Source organism: Bactrocera dorsalis, chromosome 5 (genome assembly GCF_023373825.1).
Source record: "Bactrocera dorsalis isolate Fly_Bdor chromosome 5, ASM2337382v1, whole genome shotgun sequence".
NCBI lineage: Eukaryota > Metazoa > Arthropoda > Insecta > Diptera > Tephritidae > Bactrocera > Bactrocera dorsalis.
In genome coordinates this window covers 50,710,762-50,734,354 of record NC_064307.1, presented here as the reverse complement: position 1 = coordinate 50,734,354, position 23,593 = coordinate 50,710,762, and the positions used below count along the sequence as shown (strand labels likewise).

General features: G+C 37.6%; 3 protein-coding genes across 4 annotated transcripts in view; 2 read left to right on the top strand and 1 right to left on the bottom strand.

Moving 5' to 3' along the window:
• Positions 1 to 23,593, top strand: part of Comm (Protein commissureless) — a 92,202-nt gene extending 68,609 nt beyond the window's left edge. For both annotated transcript variants that reach the window (XM_049459315.1, XM_011201906.4), the window contains one exon: positions 22,655 to 23,593. In XM_049459315.1, the coding sequence (XP_049315272.1) occupies positions 22,655 to 23,310 (656 nt within the window). In that variant the 3' untranslated portion in view covers positions 23,311 to 23,593. The remainder of the gene's footprint in view (positions 1 to 22,654) is intronic.
• On the bottom strand, positions 1,937 to 7,048 carry LOC105223974 (uncharacterized). The gene is made up of 3 exons (XM_011201904.3): positions 5,074 to 7,048; positions 3,825 to 4,917; positions 1,937 to 3,746 (listed from the first exon to the last, which is right to left on the bottom strand). Exons 1-3 carry the CDS (start codon positions 6,757 to 6,759, stop codon positions 3,151 to 3,153), a joined length of 3,375 nt encoding a protein of 1,124 aa, XP_011200206.2. The 5' UTR covers positions 6,760 to 7,048; the 3' UTR covers positions 1,937 to 3,150.
• LOC125778887 (uncharacterized) lies at positions 19,701 to 23,310 on the top strand. Its single transcript, XM_049458501.1, has 2 exons — positions 19,701 to 19,725; positions 22,655 to 23,310. The coding sequence occupies exons 1-2, from the start codon at positions 19,701 to 19,703 to the stop codon at positions 23,308 to 23,310; spliced, it is 681 nt and encodes a 226-aa protein (XP_049314458.1).

Below are 23,593 nucleotides of genomic sequence, written 5' to 3'. Positions count from 1 at the left end.
ATAACCGGACCAGATTTCATAAAATACATACATATGTAAAGAAAAATTTGGACAATTTGTACAAATTTGTTGTAATTCGCGTTATTTTTTAATTGTTATTAATTTTGTGCAGGCTTGTTATTGATGTTGTTGTCGTGTCGTGTCTAAAATTTTTCGTCACCTCTCTTGAAAAAATTGGGAGGAGTTCAGTTATTTTCGATTTTAGGAAATCGCGTCAATGATATTTATTTAAAATATATTTGTATGTTCATAAGTTAAAAAAAAAAGATTTGTCTTAATAAACAGACTTTTTTTCTATTTTTTTAAATGCATAGTAGTTTCGTTGTTTAAAACAAATCGTTATCATTTTGTTATTCAAAATAAGTGCCCCTTAGTAAAATAGAATCATGCCAAAGATTAATCCAACATTTTTATTTCAACCACATCGGCTTCAAAAGGCCTTTCAGGACGAGGTGCATTCTCAAGATCGAAATTTCTGGAACTTCTCCGCATACATCACATAATATTCGCCTTGCTTGAACTGAATGTTTACTCTTTTGATAGTAAACGGTAAAATATACCGAAAATTCTGTTTTCGATCTTCCATCTTTGATAGAGCACCAAAAAAAATTATTCCAAAAAATTAAAAAAAAAATTTAAAACATCAGCGGTAAGATCAGATGTTGTCATCAAACGAAATTACTTAGAGATACGACAACGAAAAAAACTTCGAGTTAGAGAGACTTCCAGTTATGGAAGGAAGGAAAGGAAGGACTTCTGTTGCCAATTCAAGAGTTCGAGTTATGGAAAACTTCGAGTTATGGAAGTTCAACTGTAGTTCGGTGGTAACTGCGACCTCTTAAGATCTCTACATAATGCTAATTTACATAAAGATGAGATGCTTTGCTAAAACTTTGGCGTCGGCTTGCTTCAGACCCAAACACACAACCCATATTTGTTGAGTCAATTCACAAGTTGTTTGACACTATGTCTACTACTGATATGACAAGTTTCGTGACCCACATCGTCCACTTCTTCGTTGCATTAACGCAATTATTCTCACATACTCATAATAAACTAAGGACTGGTGCCTACTCTTCTGAGGCAAGTTGTCGACAAACTCATGGCAAATTAATTATGCTCTAATAGAAAGCCCATCACAGCAATCTTCTAGCTTTAAATACAGTAAAAGAGCAAAACCATTATTTTTTATAAAAAAAAAAAAAAAAAAAAACATTGTAGAAAAAATGTAAAAATCTATTGAATTAGGACAATCGCTTAAACTTAACTAAAAATCAACATACAATAAAAATATAATTATTTAATTTCACACTCTACCCACATTTATCATATTTCTTTATGTATTATTGTACCTCATAAAAGTTATTTCATTTTGTTTTTTTTTTTTTCAATCCGGTAGGGGACTTATGATTTTCACTTACCTGTCAGATAAAAAATCCCCAAAAATACTCACTTGTCTTATACGTCAGATATAGTCGTTGTAGGGAGGGAAACTCTTTCTCTAATAATTTTTTTAATGGTGAAAATAAAAATTAATAGATTTGATAGTCTTTGTTTCGTGATATCAGCGTGCCAAACTTATTGAGCGAATCGTTCTAATTTCATTTAGACAAATACCGCGTTGAAGCTGTATGTATGTATTATAATTGAATTTTTAATAAAATAAATTAAATGAAATTATTAATTTAAGAAGTTAATGATCATATGTAAATTATGTATGTATGTATGTATCGAAATTCGCAAGACAAATTGTAACATCAGATATTGATTTGTTGTTGTCGCTGTAATGATCCAATTGGTTTTTTATTTAGTTTTTGACAATACCGCCGAAATATTCCAGTTATTTTGAAGTAAAACCCACAATTCAAGGTACCTACCCCTTTTAAGAGCGAATGCCGTAAGTCTACGAACATACATAAATGAAAAATACGGCTCATTACAAATCATGAGTTTATTGAGTTTTAAATTACTGATAGCTACAAACTAAACATGTATTAAGCATTGAAAAATTGTATGCCATATGTAATATACATACAACTGGCATACATACAAGTATGTAGATATGTGTGTTTGTAGGTATATGCTGGGGGTTGAAGAGAGCACTTCCTTTCAAACAGCTGCGTCGTGGATTGAGCAAATTTTATCCCTTCCTCCACGGCAACTGTGACCTTTGCATCTGCCAACAAGGAATGGGACATTTGCAAAGTACAACACACACTCAAACACGTTGTCATATTTCGCACCAAGCCGAAATTCTCAACTAACCGCGGATGTAGTGCATTCATTTTGTCTTTTAAGTATTCTCTTTTCGTTTTAACTACGATGAACTTAATTTAAGTCTACCAAGAATGCATTGAAATGGTTTAATTATAATTTTTAAGAAAAATAATTGATAAATTGAGCGTTTTGTTATACTCTCTCTTTAAAAAATTAAAACTATGTTTGCATTATAGTTAAGCTGCGCCACTATACAGCGCTTGAGTGTATAAAGTAATCTAAAATTAAGACGAACTTAGGAATATCATTTTAGTTTAATGAGTATAATATACATAAATGGTATGCATCGTGTGTTATAGTATTCATGCGCAGTGTAGCGCTCATCATTGACTTTTTTGCTTTTAAATAACTCAAAAGAACTGAGTTGCAACATAAAATGAAGTAATTTTAATAAATTGTTGGATGCATTTATGAATTTGTTCATGGAATATCGTGGGCACTGTTACAAATTTTGTGTAAACTCAAATAATATCAAAAGGGGATTTGTGGTTGAAATAAATTATGAAGTAATCAGTAGTATCAGTCACCCTAAGCATTGGATTAACTTTAAATGTGTATATGCTCAACAATAGTTTCAACAGCTTAGAAATGTACTAAACAATTTGTTTTCTGTTAACAACTCAGGCGAGGTCCTTTAGTTGAAATATTTTTGTGTTTTGGACAAAACTACACACATATATTCGTACTTTATATTTGAAGACAGTGCCTTGCTTACGATATGATATTTGTCACTTATTTGAGAAATCTATGTATCTAACGATGCCTTAGCTAATTACGTGTATGGTTATCTCCTACTCCCAGATAACCGTTATAAAATTGTAAAATAATATTCTGCGTTTTTAGTTCCATTTGAAATGTGAAATGTGCAAGTCTTTAAATTTCTGTTTTTTGTCCCAACACAGAGAAATAGCTCGATATTTTACGCTCACTCTTTGTGTTTTTGCTTAGTGATGCTGAGACCGCACCAACTAACGTCGTCGCGTTTTCCTTTTCAGGCATCGGCTCATCTGCCATACCCACATCGTCCTGCATTTGCATTGACACAGTTACGGACACCTGTTGCACACCCCTCGATTGTGCGTGCTGCTGGACCTGATGGGGTAAATCGATGTCAACACCGTTCTTCAAAGCGGGCGATGTCCTGGGTGTTGATTTTCCACGTCTCTGTTTTTTTATTTCAGCAGGTTTCACAATAGTTGTAGTAGTTGCTGTTGGTGTGGGTGACAACTCTTCTTCATCTAAATCGTCGGTTTTTAAGCATTGCAATATTTGTTCTTGTATTTCATCAATTAACTGTTGTTCCTTTACAATTTCGTCCACCGCAGCTGGTTTTGTCTTTCGTTCGTTCTTCTTACGCTCAGGTTTTGTGTCGCCTCCATTTTCGACATGTTCACGTTGTATGTGAGTGCGCACATGGGCGCGGGAAGAGTAGCAACGTCCACAAATTTCGCATTTAAATGGTCTTTCACCTGAAAGAGCAAGCAAGAGAAATCAATACGACATTAAATTAACTTTGTTTGGTAAAAATTTAAATTAGCGAGAATTACCTGTATGTGTACGATGGTGAACCTTGCGGTCAATATTACGCATGAAGCGTTTGTCACAATAATCACATTTATAATTCTTTTCGCCCATGTGTGAACGACGATGTACAAGGAGATTCTGATTGGCTCGAAATGTTTTCTGGCAGATTTCACATACGAACGGCTTCTCGCCCGTATGGACACGCTTATGTATTTTTAAATCGGTGCTGCGCACAAAGGCTTTCGAACACTCGGTACAAGGATAGCGTCGATCATTCGTGTGATGGCGTTGATGTAGCCTGAGGTCTTGTTTGGTAGCCACTGGTAATCCACATGTTTCACATTTGTATGTTTTCACTTTGAGATGTCGCATTTTATGCTCAATTAGACGTCTTTTAATGCGGAATGTTTTCCCACATTCCTCACAACTGAACGGCTTCTCTCCTGTATGCAAACGCTTATGTTCAGCCAACCGTGTTGACTTACTGAACGATTTTGGGCACTGATTGCAAGCAAAGCGTAACTTTTGTGTTTCGGAGTAGCAAGTAGTACGCATGACATGTGCAATGGGTTTACTGGTTCCCACTTTTGCATCTATTGTCGATTCGAGGTCAAGAGAAGATTTAACTGAGCATTCAGGAGACGAAGATTTAGATTTGGTACCAGTTTTACACAGTGAGACTGATTGTTCTTCTACAACAGCAGGAGCTTTCTTTTTGCGAGTTCTCTTGGCAGTCGGCTTTGGAGGGATTTTTATTTTTTCTGCTGTTTTTCCTTTTTGTTTTTTAATTTCAGGAGCGCTTAGAGAGGTATTAGCCTCTGACACTACCTCTTCTATATTAGCGGTGAAATTCGTGCTTGCAGCATCCTCTACTATACCAGTCAAAGTTTTGACATCTGAGTCGGTTATGCCTGTTTCCATCGATGATACTTCGCTAACAGGAACCAAATTGAGTTCACATGGCGTTGTATCAGCTCGCTCTGCTGCAGGGTCATCTGCGGAATGCAATTTAATTGCGTCATCGGTGTTACTTTCATCTTTATTATCATTTTGATGTGAACTGACGTCTTTTGTTGCAGCAGCACGTTTCTTTGGCGGCGATCGTTTCGAAAATACCTGCAATTACAAATTATTTAATTTACCTGAGAATGCCTACTGAATTGTTTTGTTTTCCATTTTTGAATGACATTTTTGTATTACGAGTTCAAATTTCCGCATAATACATATGTACAAATTTATATAGGAAACGAAATTATGATTATGTTTACTTACCGACCGGCGTTTTCTTTTACGCTTTACAACAGGTTTCAGTTCTTGACTGTTCCCATCTTCAACCGTTTCTGCACAAGTTTTATGTGCATTTTCATTATTACCACTCCCGGTAGCATGCACCTGTTGCCCCGCTTCCGACTGCGCATGCTCCTCAACCCTTAGTTGCTTTTCATTATCATCCACTACTTTCTTTGCATTATCTGCTTCGCAAATTGTTTCATTCAAAAATGTCTTTTCAGTAACCACTTTTTGCTTGTTGGCCGTATTTAATGTTGACTCTTCCACTGTCTTGTCTTCCTCTGGGGGTGGCGTTTCTGGTACTTGCACTGAAACCGTCGCCGGCAATATGTCATTATTGTCCACGTTTTGTGCCACAGGTAGTACTACCATTACAGGCGAAGCTATCATTGCTTCTATGCTAGCTTTTCGCTGTCTCTCAATAGCTAGAGCGGCTGCACTGACTTTTGGAAGTTGCTCTCCTTCACCGCGCAGCTCAACCTTTATTTCGGACTTCGGCAACACATCTATTTCTTTTACAGGGCCAGAAAATAGTTGATGCTGTTGTCGCAAATGTTTATGGAATAAATCCAGTGTGGCATATTTGCACTCACAGTGGCCACAAATCAGGAAAAGTTTTTTGCCATTTAGAATAAAAACATTCCCACATGATTCTAGTGTTGCATCAACAGGAATTGGTGACATTGAGTGTGCACTTGAATTATCATCACAACACTCTTCCTGGTGTGGCTTCATTTCCGTCTTAACTACCACCTTTAGCTTGTTGTCCTGCGCTTGCGCTTTGCTTTCAGCCTGTTGCTTCGTTTGTGTGCGTGGACTTTTACGCGCCGTTATTGTTGAGGTAACATCTTCTTCCTCCTGAAACAGTTTATGTGCATTATGCAAATGTTTTGCGAACGACGTCATATCGCCGTAACGTAAATCGCAAAAGCTGCAATTAAATATAAGTTTTTGCTGCTCCTCGTACACATAAATATTACCGCAAGATTCAGTTTGACAGGAAGGCGTAACCAGCGATGATGCGACGGAGCAAGTAGAGGGAACCCGATTTCGTAGGGGTCGTTTATATGTTACAGTAATATCATCATGTTCGGCTTCGGATTCCGTACTCGCACCACCTTTTTCTATATTTCTACAAGCAACTGTCTTTTTTATCGTTGAATCTGACTTTTGTTTTTGCTTTGGTAAATCACTCTGATTTGAATATTTGCTATCTGCAATTGATGAGGCAGATGAACAAGATGCTATTGAAGTTTTACTGCTTACACTAGCACAACTTGAAACACTGCGTTCACGCAATTTCTTCGTGGATTTAGTCTTTTTCCCATCTTTCGGAAGAGCTGTTAAATGTAAGTTTTTCCCTATTAATTCAGGGAAACGTATACGTTGCGCTTCCAACTCCGCTTCTTCATCGCTGCTAATCGGTACTAATGTCGCATCATCATCATCTTCCTCCAGAAGATCCGTTTCAGAATCATCCTCATCAGTGTCTTCATCGTCCTCCTCATCATCATCACCGCTACCATCTTCCTCAACGACTACATTCTTACCATTCATTTTCACAATTTTGCTTTTCTGTTTGCTATTGTTTTCTGCGTCTTCCTCGTCGCCATTATCCGGCGCTTCCAGTTTTATGGGTACATGCTCTAGCAGTGTGTTGATCATCATGTTAGCGCTTATTTAACACCTTCACCTACGGTTGCTCTACTCTACTTTACTCCGTATCAGTTATATTATCATTAAATACAAATTTTATATATTTTTATAAATCTTATATATGTTTTATTAACGATTTTATTAACAACTGTAGCGCTACACACTAATTTCTCGCACACAGCAATATATTCTACTGACGCCGCTTCTTTTCCACAAAGCTGTCAACTTTTTGCCTCAATTGCTCTTTTGTTGTTGCTTCTCTTATCCACTTTGCTTTGCTCAATATTCGCTGGCGCGCAGCTCATTTGTACAAACGGTACAACTCTGTTATTAAAATTTTTTCGCAAACCTTTGTTAGGCTCGTTTGCGCAATGCAAGGGTGAGCGAGATGGCTGCTGAATATACAAACAACCGTTGGGTAATAAAAATGACTTTGTGGAACGTAAATTGTCGAATGATTTTTGACAAATGGAATGAATGATCTCAATGGAATGAACGAACATAGAGGGCGCATTTGGTGAATATTTGGAAAAGATAACTGAAAATTAACTGAAAGTGAACAAGCAAGCAAATAAGAAATTATGAAGAAATTAAATCAACTTCTGAAGCAGTTCATACTTGAAACACTATAAAATGTTTCATGCAGAATAAATGAAATTATGTAATTGTATGTAATGTTTATATATCGACTATCCCTTTATTTCACTACTTCCTACCTGCCAGTTTGCAAAAAATAAGAATAGGTTTCTAAATAAACCGGTTCTAGCAGATACATATGTATGTATGAATATGCCAGTGTATGTGGATTACACGAGCTTTTGCTGAAATTCTGTACACCATACGCATAGTAGAACTGAGCAATGTGTGTTTTGTAGGATTTTGGTTAGCATGGTAATGCAAATCATATGGACCAAGTAGATTTATAGTCTACGCTGTTAGTATGCGTAACCTGTGGCACAGGTATTTTAGTATATACTCGTGTAGTTTGACAATGCAAGACTCGTATCTATAGCGTTTAATACGTAAGTCGTTAACTAGTACAAATGCACATAATAACATAGTATTGACTCATAAAATACAGGCGAACCTACATTACGCATACGCCCGGTACTACAATATTAAGAATATACAGTATACTCTCGAAAAGTAAATCGATTGGTATTTTGGGTAATTTACTTTTTCGAAAAATTTACTTTTCCAAATATATACATAAATTATCTGTTTTTATAATATTAAATGCATTTTTAAACCTTAAAAATTCATTCATTTATTTGCTTCAATAAAACATATGGATTTACATGAAAAACATATGTATTTATTATGAAGAGAAAAAATTTTGAATATTCTTTTGTTTTTTTTTCTTTTGCAATATATTTTCTGACCATTTACATATGTACATATCTCAAAGTTTATTTACTAAACAGACACGATAAACAAGAGAGTAAGTGTTTTTGCAACATCGTAAAAAACGCTGCTTGCTTCGTTTCGAATTTTTTATCACACTCTCTGAAAAGTAAATTAAAAAATTTACTTTTTCGAGGTGCATGTGTAATCTTAAAGGTGATTTACTTTTCCGCGATTATTTACTTTCTGAGAATTTACTTTTCGAGAGTATACTGTACTGTGTAGTAAATTATCAATAAATAAACAAATTTAATGCTACACAATATACAACAATTTTTAAACAGACATATATAATTTCATATTTTCTTGTTTAGAAACAACAATATCTCCAAAAATTCTCATTATAAAGAATAACAATTTTTCAATTGCTTTCGATTATTTTGGATTGCATTAATTATTTAAAGCACCATGTCCCTATCCACAGTTTAATGCGGTTAGATTAAACATGTGGAAGTACAGTGAAATTCTCCATTAAGGACAGCTCACGTAACCGAAAATTAATCATTGATATTAACATACAAACCCAATTCGTATAACCAGTCGCTCCAAATTATCTCTGATTAACTCATAAAGCATGTAAAGAAAATTGTGTACAATTAATAGCTCGAATTTTTTTAAATTCCTATTATTTTGCGTAGTTTTACAACAGTTTTTTAAAGCACTATGCGGAAAATTATTGACTTGCGCTGGCGCCCTCTGGTTCAACGAAAACTGTTGGGATTATTCATTCATTCATATAAATAATGTTGTTAAATATAAAATCTATATACAGTATACTCTCGAAAAGTAAATCGATTGGTATTTTGGGTAATTTACTTTTTCGAAAAATTTACTTTTCCAAATATATACATAAATTATCTGTTTTTATAATATTAAATGCATTTTTAAACCTTAAAAATTCATTCATTTATTTGCTTCAATAAAACATATGGATTTACATGAAAAACATATGTATTTATTATGAAGAGAAAAAATTTTGAATATTCTTTTGTTTTTTTTTCTTTTGCAATATATTTTCTGACCATTTACATATGTACATATCTCAAAGTTTATTTACTAAACAGACACGATAAACAAGAGAGTAAGTGTTTTTGCAACATCGTAAAAAACGCTGCTTGCTTCGTTTCGAATTTTTTATCACACTCTCTGAAAAGTAAATTAAAAAATTTACTTTTTCGAGGTGCATGTGTAATCTTAAAGGTGATTTACTTTTCCGCGATTATTTACTTTCTGAGAATTTACTTTTCGAGAGTATACTGTACATACATATATTAAAGAAAGTCGTGTTAGTTACACCATTTATAACTCAAGAACGTCTGAACCGATTTTGCTGAAAATTGGTGGAGGGGTAGCTTAGAACCAAAGTAGGGACATAGGATGCCTTTCATATATTTTTGTTAGAGTCCAATACAATTCATAAATACAAAAATTATATTTCAAATCATAGGCATTTGTTAAAAACTCATGTTTGTAATAATCATTTGAGAATTTCAATTCTTCAAAAAAAAAAAACATCATATCTATATATGTAAAAGAAAGTCGTTTTGGTTACGCACGAAATGCTTTTTGCTTCACTTTTTTTAAACTAACACAAGTTGCTTCACCCAAATGCTATACTTCTTTAACTAATATTTATAGTCTAACTAAAAGAAATCATATATATATGTAGATGTTATTAGTAGTACCATCTATGTATCAGCCACAGTAAAACGTCGACGGGTTCTCTATATTTAATAAATTACAACTTCTTATACTTATAATTGCATAACCCCAATATAAATACATATATACACATAAGTATGTATATTTAGACAATACTTCCCGGCCTTAGATATAGAATTATATGTTATTTGCATAATCTGGCTACTTTTTTACAATTTTGTCAATTGTTGAAAAATTATTGATGAATAATTAATAATAATTATTTCAGTTTGCATTTGATTATGTCTAATATTATGGTCATTAAACGAGATCTTAAAAAATTACTCTATCGTAAATCAATGCAATTAACTGTAGCGGTTGTTGTGCTTTTACAGTTTTCTGAACAAGTAATTAAATAACTTTAGTTGCATTAGACTTTTTATGATTTTTGTTAATTAAATGAAATCTTAAAAAATAGCCTTCTGTAATAATTAGAATTAAAAGGCATTATTTAGCAGTACTCGTACTGCATATGAAAGTTTTAACTTATAATTTTACGAAAACATAGTCTGACTCAATACATAACCATAATTGAAAAAAATAACGACTGTTAAATATCGAATGGAAAAGAATAAATTCTAAACACATCGCTTTCAAAAACCCGTTGTAATTCCGACTAAATAAATCATGCGCCAATCTACATCTAAGTACATATGCATCTATGTACTTCACAACATAATAAAAATGACAACAGGAATATGAGAAAATGATAAGCAACTGGAAAGTGATACAAGGAAATGAAAATATCGCAACAAATTCAAGCTTTTATGTACATACAAACATTATAATGTATACTGAATTTGTGTAGGAAGGAAAAGCTATTCTTCATAAACATGTGAAACATAGTCATATGATAAATTAACGTTCAGGAAATTAGAATGGAATATTTTATATATTATAGCATAGTACTCGTACCCTATTAAGGTATATGATATCTTCGCCGACGGACCAAATGTAATGTATGCAAGTTCGCATAAGTTGAGCACGAACGTTTGAAATAAATATGAGGACGAGAAAAAGCATAGTGAAGATAATAGAGCCTCGAGATTGTTTTAAAATGATATTTATTTCATTAGTCATTTCACCTATATGATGTCTCACAAATGCATCGATTGCGGCAGTGTGATAATAATTTGAAGTATTTGTCATTGGTTTTACTTTTCACTAGATTTGTAATCTGATAACCTCTAAACTCAAAATTTCGAGCTTCTCTTGAGAGCTCATATAGCTGATGTAGACCTTATTAGATAAGAATGAAAGAAAAATATGTTACCACCTAGATACAGGAAATTCTTATATTAGTACATCATACCAAAGTAAAGTAGAGAAATCACTGAAAGCCATGAATTAGCTTCCATTTTCTTTGCGCCTTCCCAGGAAGTAGGTGAGAAACTAAAAAAAAAAATCCGCTGGTATTATACATATGTATGTATGTATGTATATAAGAATAGCTATTGACAGCCAATTTACTGTCACTTTCTCATCGACACTATACCAATAAAAGCAAGAAAACTATTGGTGTACACATACGATATGTTAGTTAACCTTCACTTAAAGAGACTTCGTGCCCTTCAAAATGCTCAAGACATTTTCCAAAGCTGTACGTAGGTATGTATGTACGTATATAATGTTACATAAACACGCTTGCTAGCACTTGTCGGCGTGGGGAGTTCTGCTGTGTCGGGTTTCAAAAGTACGTTTGGGGGCAATTTTCACCGCATTCGCTAGCAGTAAATATATTTATTTACAGTTGATTGTATATATTTACATATATGTGCATATGTGAGTTTTCTACCAAGGTCGTTCGAGAGTTTTAGCTTTGTCAGTGCTTGCTGCATATCTTATATTGGGGAGCATGACTAAATCTCCACAAATTCTATGACTGTGTGTGAAGGAAAAAGCTCAAACGTTTTCATATATATTTGTATGTGTGATGTTATTGCTGTAAAAACATTCAAACGTATCCTTAGTCCCCTTCAGAGTTAATCCGCAAAACATTAACGGTTTCGGAGAAATTTTCCTAAGACCTTGTAACCTTGGTATTGTGTTTTTTCTTTTTATTTTTTTTTTTGTTTTGCAAAGTTATTGTGTGTGTTGGGGACGGTTTCAGTCTTGCATAAATAAATTTTTCTTGGCGTAGTTTCAGAATATTGACTTGTAGCCAAGCTTAACAGCTTTCCGTGCCTATACGCAGTATAAGTATATATTGCTTAAATAATCAAATATTCGAACTGTTTACTTTATTGGCAATAAGGGGTTACCAAAATTAACGCGAAACAAGAAAAAAACGTTAACTTCGGCAGCACTGAAGCTAATCTACCATTCACAGGTGCATTTCTTTTAGTAACTATGTGTTCAGTTTGTATGGAAGCTATATGCTATAGTAATCCGATCTGAACATTTTTTTCAGATATTATATTATTACCTTAAGCAGTAATCCATGTCAAATCGTGAAGATATATCGTCAAATGAGGAAGTTTCCTATACAAGCATTTCATTCCGATCATTCAGTTTGTATGGCAGCTATATGCTATAGTAAGCCGATCCCCACAATCTCTTCGAATATTACATTATTATCTTAGAAAATAACCTGTGCCAACTTTTGTGAAGATACATTGTCAAATGTGACAGTTTTCCGTACAAGAACTTGATTCCGATCGTTCCGTTTGTATGGCAGCTATATGTTATAGTGGACCGATATCGGCAGTTCCGACAAATGAGAAGCTTCTTGAAGAGGAAATGACGTTTGCAAATATATACCCTTCTGGGTGTTTCAAACTTGGTGGCAAACTGAATATACCCTGTTCAGGGTATAATTAGAATTAAATAGAAGATACAGTTTTAGGCTTTTGATTGTAATTATTTTATTGAATCACAAAATACATAGGATAGAGCGATTTTTCTAGTCAAAATTTGCATCAAACAGTGACCCGCTGTGGGCGCATTTAAAACCGCGTCTGTTTGATTATTTTTGAAATCTTATTCAATAAGGAAGACACATTGTTCTATCGTGCAGCGCTCCATTCTTACTAATCCTAAACTGTCAGCTGTCGATTTTTTTATTTTTTGGATTATCAAAATATTACCACACAAATCTTAGAAGCGCACTTTAATGTGGATGCAGTGGATTTTGGTTTATGAAATCATTTCCAACGTCTCAATATTTCACGTATCGCTTTATTTCTCTTTCTTATCACATCTGCCGCTCCCATTACATTTCTTACATACAAACACACTTATGTGTACCCCTACAAAAAACATTAATTGGTAAATACTGCTGCTTTCAAGACCTTTGTATTTGACCTCAGCTTGAAATCAGTGCGGTTATCAGTAAATCCGTTGTAGCTAATTTTTCGATTTGCTACGAATTTCCCAGTCAAGTTCCACATATTCATTTAAAATAATGAATTGTAATCGGCACTTCATAGCATCTCTATTAAGATTTTACCAACGACATATTTACTGAAATTCAAAATAAAAAATTAATAAAGTTTTTGAATGGAATATTCATCGCTTGATCTTTTTGAAAATAAATTTGTATGCGTTTTTATCAATATCGAAAATTTTAAGTAGATCGCGTACTTTCTATATGACTACTGTCATGAAAAATATAACCTATGTCACATATGTATGTACATATATTATTTAAACAACTTTCGAAGAAACGCAACCAGTTTCATATTGTTCCTATGAGAGAGCGACATTTTATCTATCAAAAGAAAATGGCTTGATAATTATTGTATAGGCCCCTTAATTGGCGAAGTGATTTGCTAAATTCCGTATAGGGTATATGAGCGCCGAAATCGATAAAGTGGATATCCGATAGAGACTATAGCATAAAAAAATCAAATGAAGCTCTTAGAAATTACATTGAAATTCAATGAAAACAATATCACTGTATTCTCCGGACCTGGTTCCAGAAGAAATAAATTTTGCGACAATAAGGACACAATTGCCAAGTTTGAGGTTTATTTTGAAGCAGAAGCCGCATCTATTATTTAAAATTTTTTATTTTTTTTTTCTAAAAATACTCTATAGTTGGTATATTGGTAGTTAATTATTTTCTGAATATTTTGAGAACACGTCTCATGACAAACTTCAAAAAATGTAACTATAAATACCGAAAATACATACATATGTATGAGTATATTGACTATTGCAATAAATAAGATTGAAATTCTTTGCACACTCTTACTCCTACTTAAAAGAGTGTTTTATTTGTAAAAGTCAGCACCCTCTCCAAAGCAAGCTCACAACCGTTATATTTTACACGCATTTTTTCGATTAAACTTTACTGGCATTTTAGTGTGGAATGAAAGTCAACCCTGTAATTGCTGACATTTTGTACCACTCAAATACTCCAAAGTCACACTGCGCTAAATGCGGAATGTGATTGTTGGGAAGCCCCATTAGTGGGGAATCCCTTAGCGCCGGTAAGGATGACTCATTCTTAATTCGCAGTGAACAATGAATTAAAAAACAGCGAAGTAGAAACGAAAAAGATGCTAATACTTCTATGCTACACAGACCTTGTGCCAACGTTAATGGTGTTTTGGTGCGTTTTCGGAGATTAGTTTCATGCTGACTTTGCCATCTAGCATACTTTGCGGCGTATAAGCGAGTGGATTTCACAGTATTGCAATGTTTTTGGGGGTGTGCATTGGTAGGGCAGCTGTCGGATGGATGACGCACGGGGAGATGCGATTGTGAATGGTAAAAATGAGCAACTCCAAAACTCATTGTACCTGATTCGTTTCACACCCTTTTGTTTGTTTTACGCATTCAATTGAGTGGGGGCGACAAGGCTGTCTCGTGTCGGAACGCACCCCGTTTTTTAAGAAAGCTGCCGGGAGTGGAAAGCAGCAATGGTCACCCGCTCAAGAGCATATGGCATAAGTCGCAATTGTACCAGCATATCTGTGAAATATATAATACACAGTGAAGCACTTAAGTTACATCAAAAAATATTTATTTTATTGTTAAATAAGTTGAGTGTTTTGCAGAAAGTAAAAGAAATTTTACTCTCGTAAACCCACGTCCAAGCATGTATTCTTAAATTTATCAATAAACGAATGAATGAATTACTTTTTTAAATAATTTGAAGGTTATTTTCCCCTCTAAGCCATTACTGATATATTTATGGAAATATTATATGAGATAAATTGTTATACATTGAAATTACTGACTTCGAAAATAGAAGTAGCTTTTATATTTGTTGTCTGATTTAAGCTGGTAAGCGCTGACCACACAAACGTTCGCTACACACTTAGTTATGTGATATGTTTCTGTACATATTCCCGAAAATATTAGCTAGAAATAACGGGACACAGAACATGATAACTTCTTCTTCTTTACTGGCGTAGACACCGCTTACGCGGTTGTAGCCGAGTCAACAACAGCGCGCCAGTCGTTTCTTCTTTTCGCTACGTGGCGCCAATTGGATATTCCCCAGCTCCTTCTACCTCTTCCTCCGCTTCCCCCGGCGGGTACAGCGTCAAATACTTTCAGAGCTGGAGTGTTTTCGTCCATTCGGACAACATGACCTAGCCAGCGTAGCCGCTGTCTTTTAATTCGCTGAACTATGTCAATGTCGCCGTATATCTCGTACAGCTCATCGTTCCATCGAATGCGATATTCGCCGTGGCCAACGCGCAAAGGACCATAAATCTTTCGCAGAACTTTTCTCTCGAAAACTCGCAACGTCGACTCATCTGTTGTTGACATCGTCCAGGCCTCTGCACCATATAGCAGGACGGGAATTATGAGTGACTTATAGAGTTTGGTTTTTGTCTGTCGAGAGAGGACTTTGCTTCTCAATTGCCTACTCAGTCCGAAGTAGCACCTGTTGGCAAGAGTTATCCTGCGTTGGATTTCAAAGCTGACATTGTTGGTGGTGTTTACGCTGGTTCCAAGATAGACGAAATTATCTACAACTTCAAAGTTATGACTGTCAACAGTGACGTGAGTGCCAAGTCGCGAGTGCGACGACTGTTTGTTTGATGACAGGAGATATTTCGTCTTGCCCTCGTTCACTGCCAGACCCATTTGCGTTGCTTCCTTGTTCAGTCTGGAGAAAGCAGAACTAACGGCGCGGGTGTTGAGACCGATGATATCAATATCATCGGCATACGCCAGCAGCTGTACACTCTTATAAAAGATTGTACCTGCTCGATTAAGTTCTGCAGCTCGAACTATTTTCTCCAGCAGCAGATTGAAGAAATCGCACGATAGGGAGTCGCCTTGTCTGAAACCTCGTTTGGTATCGAACGGCTCGGAGAGGTCCTTCCCGATCCTGACGGAGCTTTTGGTCCCGCTCAATGTCAGTTTACACAGCCGTATTAGTTTTGCGGGGATACCAAATTCAGACATTGCGGCATAAAGGCAGCTCCTTTTCGTACTGTCGAAAGCAGCTTTAAAATCGACGAAGAGGTGATGTGTGTCGATTCTCCTTTCACGGGTCTTTTCCAAGATTTGGCGCATGGTGAATATCTGGTCGGTTGTTGATTTACCAGGTCTGAAGCCACACTGATAAGGTCCAATCAGTTTGTTGACGGTGGGCTTTAATCTTTCACACAATACGCTCGATAGAACCTTATACGCGATATTAAGGAGGCTAATCCCACGGTAGTTGGCGCAGATTGTGGGGTCTCCTTTTTTATGGATTGGGCATAGCACACTTAAATTCCAATCGTTGGGCATGCTTTCGTCCGACCATATTTTACAAAGAAGCTGATGCATACTCCTTATCAGTTCTTCGCCGCCGTGTTTGAATAGCTCGGCTGGCAATCCATCCGCCCCCGCCGCTTTGTTGTTCTTCAGGCGGGTAATTGCTATTCGAACTTCTTCTTGGTCGGGCAATGGAACGTCTTTTCCATCGTCATCGATTGGGGAATCGGGTTCGTCTTCTCCTGGCGTTGTGTGTTCACTGCCATTCAGCAGGCTGTAGAAGTGTTCCCTCCATAATTTAAGTATGCTCTGGGCATCGGTGACTAGATCACCTTGGGGGGTTCTACATGAGTATGCTCCGGTCTTGAAACCTTCTGTAAGCCGCCGCATCTTTTGGTAGAATTTTCGAGCATTACCCCTGTCGGCCAGCTTATCAAGCTCTTCGTACTCACGCATTTCGGCCTCTTTCTTTTTCTGTCTACAAATGCGTCTCGCTTCCCTCTTCAACTCTCGGTATCTATCCCATCCCGCACGTGTTGTGGTCGATCATAACGTTGCGAGGTAGGCAGCCTGTTTTCTCTCCGCTGCGACACGGCACTCCTCGTCGTACCAGCTGTTCTTTTGCACCTTCCGAAAACCAATGGTTTCGGTTGCAGCTGTACGTAAGGAGTTTGAAATGCCGTCCCACAGTTCCCTTATACCGAGTTGTTGACGAGTGCTCTCAGAGAGCAGGAGTGCAAGCCGAGTAGAAAATCGCTCGGCTGTCTGTTGTGATTGCAGCTTCTCGACGTCGAACCTTCCTTGTGTTTGTTGGCGTGCGTTTTTTGCTGCACAGAGGCGGGTGCGAATCTTAGCTGCAACAAGATAGTGGTCCGAGTCGATGTTAGGACCTCGGAGCGCACGCACATCTCAAACACTGGAGACGTGTCTTCCGTCTATCACAACATGATCGATCTGGTTGGTGGTTTTTCGATCCGGAGACAGCCAGGTAGCTTGATGAATCTTCTTATGCTGGAATCTAGTACTACAGATAACCATATTTCGGGCCCCGGCGAAGTCGATCAGCCTCAACCCATTTGGGGATGTTTCCTCGTGGAGGCTGAATTTACCGACCGTAGTGCCAAAGATACCTTCTTTGCCCACCCTGGCGTTGAAGTCGCCAAGCACGATTTTGACATCGTGGCGGGGGCAGCTCTCATAAGCGAGCTCCAAGCGCTCATAAAAGTCATCTTTGGTCACATCGTCCTTCTCTTCCGTCGGGGCATGGGCGCAAATCAGCGATATGTTGAAGAACCTCGCTTTGATGCGGATTATGGCTAGACGTTCATTCACCGGAGTGAATGATAGTACTCGGCGACGGAGTCTCTCTCCCACCACGAATCCAACACCAAACTTGCGCTCCTTTATATGGCCACTGTAGTAAATGCCACAAGGACCTACTCGTCTTTGTCCTTGTCCCGTCCATCGCATTTCTTGGACGGCGGTGATGTCAGCCTTTATTTTCACGAGGACATCAACCAGCTGGGCAGCGGCACCTTCCCAATTAAGGGACCGGACATTCCAGGTGCATGCCCTCAATTCGTAGTCCTTATTTCGTTTTCCATGGTCGTCATCAAAAGGGGGGTCTCTCATCCGAGGCTGGTTGTTGCTATTCGCTGGGGTTGTTTTTTTACGTGGCGGGTCCCAAACCCAGCGCACAACCCTATGTAGGGGATATTTCGCCTTCTCACGTTAGCTCGCCTTCAAACGGATGTTCTTAGGCTACCCAGAGGATACTTGGTCAAAGACCGGAAGTCGTGAGCTGCTTGAATCATATGTAAAAGAATCGTTTCTGGCCACTCCCAAGTGAATGGCGATCAGAGAACTTTCCTCACTTGCGTGAACTTCTACATATGACTCCATCCTCCACTCCATCCTCCACATATGACTCCATCCATGATAACATATGGTTGAAAATAAAGATTAAAAATGAAAAACAAAAATTGTGCTATCTTTTTAAATTGGGTGCAATTTTCATATAATTTGAAACTAAAGGTGAGGTGTACTAATAACTTAAGTGATCCACTGTATGTATGTATGTATAGTATGTAAGTTTGTTTGGATGCTACGCACTTTTTTACCTCACCCCACAGGGATCGTCCTGGGGGTAAGGCTCGTTGGAAATGTATGGATTCTAAAATGTACATTTATTACTACTTTTATTGTGACGTGCGCCCCATGCTGCGTCTACTTTAGGGGTAAATTGTTATGAAACTGTAACATTACTTATTGCAATTGCAACAAAACTTGGTCCGATGAAAACATCTAGCTAAACAAATACCAACACCACTAAATATGTGAATGCGTATATAAGGTGGATGACGCGGGATCGCAGCCTTAAAAGCAGGAAATTTAGCAATTGACAGCGGTCATCTGGTCAGTTTTAAAGTAAAAAAATTATAATTTTTTATTATACAATTTACTAACGATTTTTATTTAGTTTGAAAATTTAAATCAACAGGTCATATTCATTTACCAGTATCTCCTAGTCCTTCCTCTTTAAATTTACTTCTGCGGAAAACGCTGTGTTGTATCTCTCTTCCATTTCAATTAAACTTCGGTTGGTTTTTTTAATTATAAGGTGGATTTATAAAAAATATAATTTTGAGGCAAAGCAATTGGCGTCCCACCCTTTCACTTTCTAGCGATACATTGTTAAAATGATTAATTAGAGGTATGAAGCCCGAAAAGACTGTTAAGAGTACAATATTTAAATAATGACAAAAGCACGATATGACGATAAAAATATTATTTTAACAAACATTATATCGAAAATTTTCATTTTTAACACCTCAAAGTTAGGTGCAATTCTGTAAAAGAATGAAATTCTAAACTACGAATCATTCTTGCTGATTTTATTTTTTGAATCAAATTCAAAGTTTTTTCCTGAAATTTAATTATATTGCCACATTCCTTATTTCCTTAAATATCAGAGTTTTTTTTTTAATCTGTCCAGGTTTTTTTGCAGGTGTATTTTATAATAGATGAAATGAATCGGCGCTGTCAGTATATCAAATAAGTCGAAGGAGATATAGTATTTCAAATGCAATGAATTTAACACAGACGCAATTATTTAATGAATATATTTAATAGTGCAGCAGATAACTGGCCTTCTGATAATTTCAAAGTTCAATGTGGCGAACATGGGAGGACGTTATTATGTTACTGGTGACCCATATTCTTCACGAAGCATAGTGCTACGGGTCATGATAATACGATAAACGATCACGATCATTTTATGATGCGTTACATTCTTCTTCTTCAATCGAGTTAACAATAGCGCGCCAATCGTTTCTTCTCTTCGCTACGTGGCGCCAATTGGAGATTCCAAGCGAAGCCAGGTCCTTCTCCACCGGAGTAAAGGTCTTCCTCTGCTTTCCACGGCGGATACTGCATCGAATACTTTCAGAACTAGAGTGTTTTCGTCCATCCGCTATATTTTAATTTGCTGAACTAGGTCAATGACGTCGTATATCTCATACAGCTCATCCGTTCATCGAATGAGATATTCGCCGTGGCCAACGCGCAAAGGACCATACATCTTTCGCAGAACTCATCAGATGTTGTCATCGTCCTTGCCTCTTCACCATATAGCAAGGCGGGAATAATGAGTGACTTGTACAGTTTTGGTTTTGTTCGTCGAGAGGACTTTTCTTTTCAATTGCCTACTGAGTCCGAAAAAGCACCTGTTGGCAAGAGATATTCTGCCTTGGATTTCGAGGCAGATGTTGTTTTAGGTGTTGAATCTGGTTTAATGATAGACGAAATTATCAACGATTTCGAAGTTATGACTGTCAACAGCGACGTGAGTGTCTAGACGCGAGTGCGACGACTGTTTCTTTGATGACAGGAGATATTTCGTCTTGTCTTCGTTCACTACCAGACCCATTTGCGTTACTTCCTTGTTCTGTCTGGAGAAAGCAGAACTAACGGCGCGAGTATTGAGGCCATACGCCAGCAGCTGTACACACTTATATATTAAAAGATTGTACCTGCTCGATTAAGTTCTGCAGCTCGAATTATCTTCTCCAGGAGTAGATTGAAGAAGTCAAACGATAGGGAGTCGCCTAGTCTGAAAACTCGTTTGGTATCGAACGGCTTGGAGAGGTCATTCCCGGTGCTGGCGGAGCTTTTGACATTGCTCAGTTTATACAGCTCTATTAGTTTTGCGGGGATACTAAATTCAGACATCGCGGCATAGAAGCAGCCCCTTTTCGTGCTGTCGAAAGCAGCTTTGAAATCAACGAATAGGTGGTGCGTGTCGATTCTTCTTTCACGGGTCTTTTCCAAAATTTGGCGCATGTTGTAGCAAGAGTATACTCCGGTCTTGAAACCTTCTGTAAGTCGCCGCATCGGCCAGCTTATCAAGCTCTTCGTACTCACGCATTTCGGCCTCTTTCTTTTTCTGTCTACAAATGCGTCTCGCTTCCCTCTTCAACTCTCGGTATCTATCCCATCCTGCACGTGTTGTGGTCGATCGTAACGTTGCGAGGTAGGCAGCCTGTTTTCTCTCCGCTGCGACACGGCACTCCTCGTCGTACCAGCTCTTCTTTTCCATTTTCTGAAAACCAATGGTTTTCGGTGCAGCTTTATGGAAGAAACTCGAAATGTCGTCCCACAGTTTCCTTATACCGAGTTGTTGACGAGTACAGGTTCTCGACTATGAACCTTCCTTGTGTTTGTTGATGTACGTTTTTTGCTGCACAGAGGCGGGTGCAACAAGATAGTGGTCCGAGTCGATGTTAGGACCTCGAAGCGTACGCACGTCTAGAACACTGGAGATGTCTTCCGTCTATCACAGCATGATTGGTCTGGTTGGTGGCTTTTCGATCCGGAATCAGCCAGGTAGCTTGATGTATTTTCTTATGCTGGAATCTAGTACTACAGATAACCATATTTCGGGACCAGGCGAAGTCGATGAGCCCATTTGCGGATGTTTCATCGTGGAGGCTGAATTTACCGACCGTAGTGCCAAAGATACCTTCTTTGCCCACCCTGGCGTTAAAGTCGGCAAGCACGATTTTGATATCGTGGGGCAGCTCTCATAGGTGCGCTCCAAGCGCTCATAGAAAGCATCTTTGGTCACATCGTCCTTCTCTTCCGTCGGGGCGTGGGCGCAGATCAGCGATATGTTGAAGAACTTCGCTTTGATGCGGATTGTGACTAGACGTTCATCCACCGGGGAGAATGAAAGTACTCGGTGACGGAGTCTCTCTCCCTCCACGTATCCCACACCAAATTTGCGCTCCTTTATATAGCCATTGTAGTAAATGCCACAAGAGCCTACTCGTCTCAGTCCTTGTCCCGTCCATCGCATTTCTAGGACGGCGGTGATGTCAGCCTTCACTCTAACGAGGACATCAACCAGCTGGAGAGCGGCGCCGTTCCAATTAAGGGAGCGGACATTCCAGGTACCTGCCCTCGAATCGTAGACTTTAATTCGTTTGCAACGAAACAGCGTGGCGGCTGCTTGCCTTTCCACATGAAATATAAATATGTGACTGTCATACGTAGGTTGCCTTTTATATTTCGGGACGTGACCACACTAGTGCTGCAATCTGCTAACTCACAACTTTATCATAAAATTTGACATTTTTGATGCAATACATACCCTGAACGTTTTTGTTTACAGTTACTTAAAATATTCATCTCAGCCAAAAAATGGAGTTAAATCGCTAAAATTTATGCGCGATTATTTTTTACAAACCTTCAACGTGGATTAAATCAGCAACTGTGTATCGATGAACTTAGTTAAATTTTTGGTGGCAAAGATCCATCAAGGACTAGAGGTCGTAAATCCCTCCAGGACGAAGTTCGTGAAGGTCGTGTAAAATCAGACTTCCTTTCATGTTTAATAAAGAATTTTGCAACGACTTACAATATTCGGTAACACCCGAACTAAGTTTATCGTTTTAAAAGGCATATAAAGCATCTTTCTATGGAGAAACATTTTCAAAAGTATTTTTTCTGATATAGAAATGTTTAATATAATTCAGCATTTAGTGTTATATACTTGAATAACCCTTAAATATTGTGACCATAACTCCCAAAAGTTTGCTTATATAATATAATAACAATTTATCTATTATCATTGCAGATCGGACAAATCCTGAACCCTTAGAGATATGCCGTCACTACCCACCAAATTACGAAGTGGAATCACTTCCGTCTTATACCATTGTCTCAGGGTTGCCAACCTACGATGACGCTCTAGAAGAGTTTCGAAAAGCGGGCATCATTCTAACTCCACCCATGCCAGTGGTGAAAATATTCGAAAAAGATCCAGCGGCCGCTGACAATACGGGCAAAGAAAATCAAATCTTCAATATGGAAAACTGCGTGGGTACCGACAACGACAACGTCTCAGTAACTTCGACCTGCACCTGTGGAGCGGTAAACAATACAAACTCTAACAATCCAAACTCGATATACACTGTGCCATCGCCACTTGCACCACAAGTCATCGAACTATCACCCGAACAATTGGCGGCACTGTCACAAAAACGTCTTTCGTTACAAATAACCTTTAACAATTCCGTGCGTCGCAATTCCCGCCCCCGTGGTATCGATCTCTATCGCCAGGTGAATCGTAATAACTTGCTGCGCTCACAAGCTGCTGCTGCCGCCGCTGCTGCCCGCGACGGGTTCCCACAAATTCACCGCTCATCGTCGACGCTGACTTTGTCCAATGAACCGAATATGTTGGATCGACATCTTATGCAACACCTGCAGCACCGAGGCTCTCTTTATTAAGTCCCTGAGAAGCTCTGCATGCGTTGCAAACTCGTCGCCAAGAATATACCATTATTAACTATACTTATACGAATATAAATCATTATTGAACTGTTGAATATACTTACTTGTATACACACACGTTAATATGTTAAATGTAAAAAATTCTCTTACAATTAGTATTTTAAATGTAGGTATGAATATTTAGTTTAAAGCAACTGTAAAAACATACGCACATAATTCTGTAGATGTAATACTGTAAAAAATCAGTTAATAAACAATATACAAATATGTACATATATTA

Coding starts and splice junctions, on each gene's coding strand:
- LOC105223974 (XM_011201904.3), bottom strand. CDS start 6,759: ATGATGATCAACACACTGCTAGAGCATGTACCCATAAAACTGGAAGCG. Junction 4,918..5,073: donor GTAAAAGAAAACGCCGGTCG/GTAAGTAAACAT, acceptor TTGTAATTGCAG/GTATTTTCGAAACGATCGCC. Junction 3,747..3,824: donor TCACCATCGTACACATACAG/GTAATTCTCGCT, acceptor TTGCTCTTTCAG/GTGAAAGACCATTTAAATGC.
- LOC125778887 (XM_049458501.1), top strand. CDS start 19,701: ATGGGAGGACGTTATTATGTTACTG. Junction 19,726..22,654: donor AGGACGTTATTATGTTACTG/GTGACCCATATT, acceptor TTATCATTGCAG/ATCGGACAAATCCTGAACCC.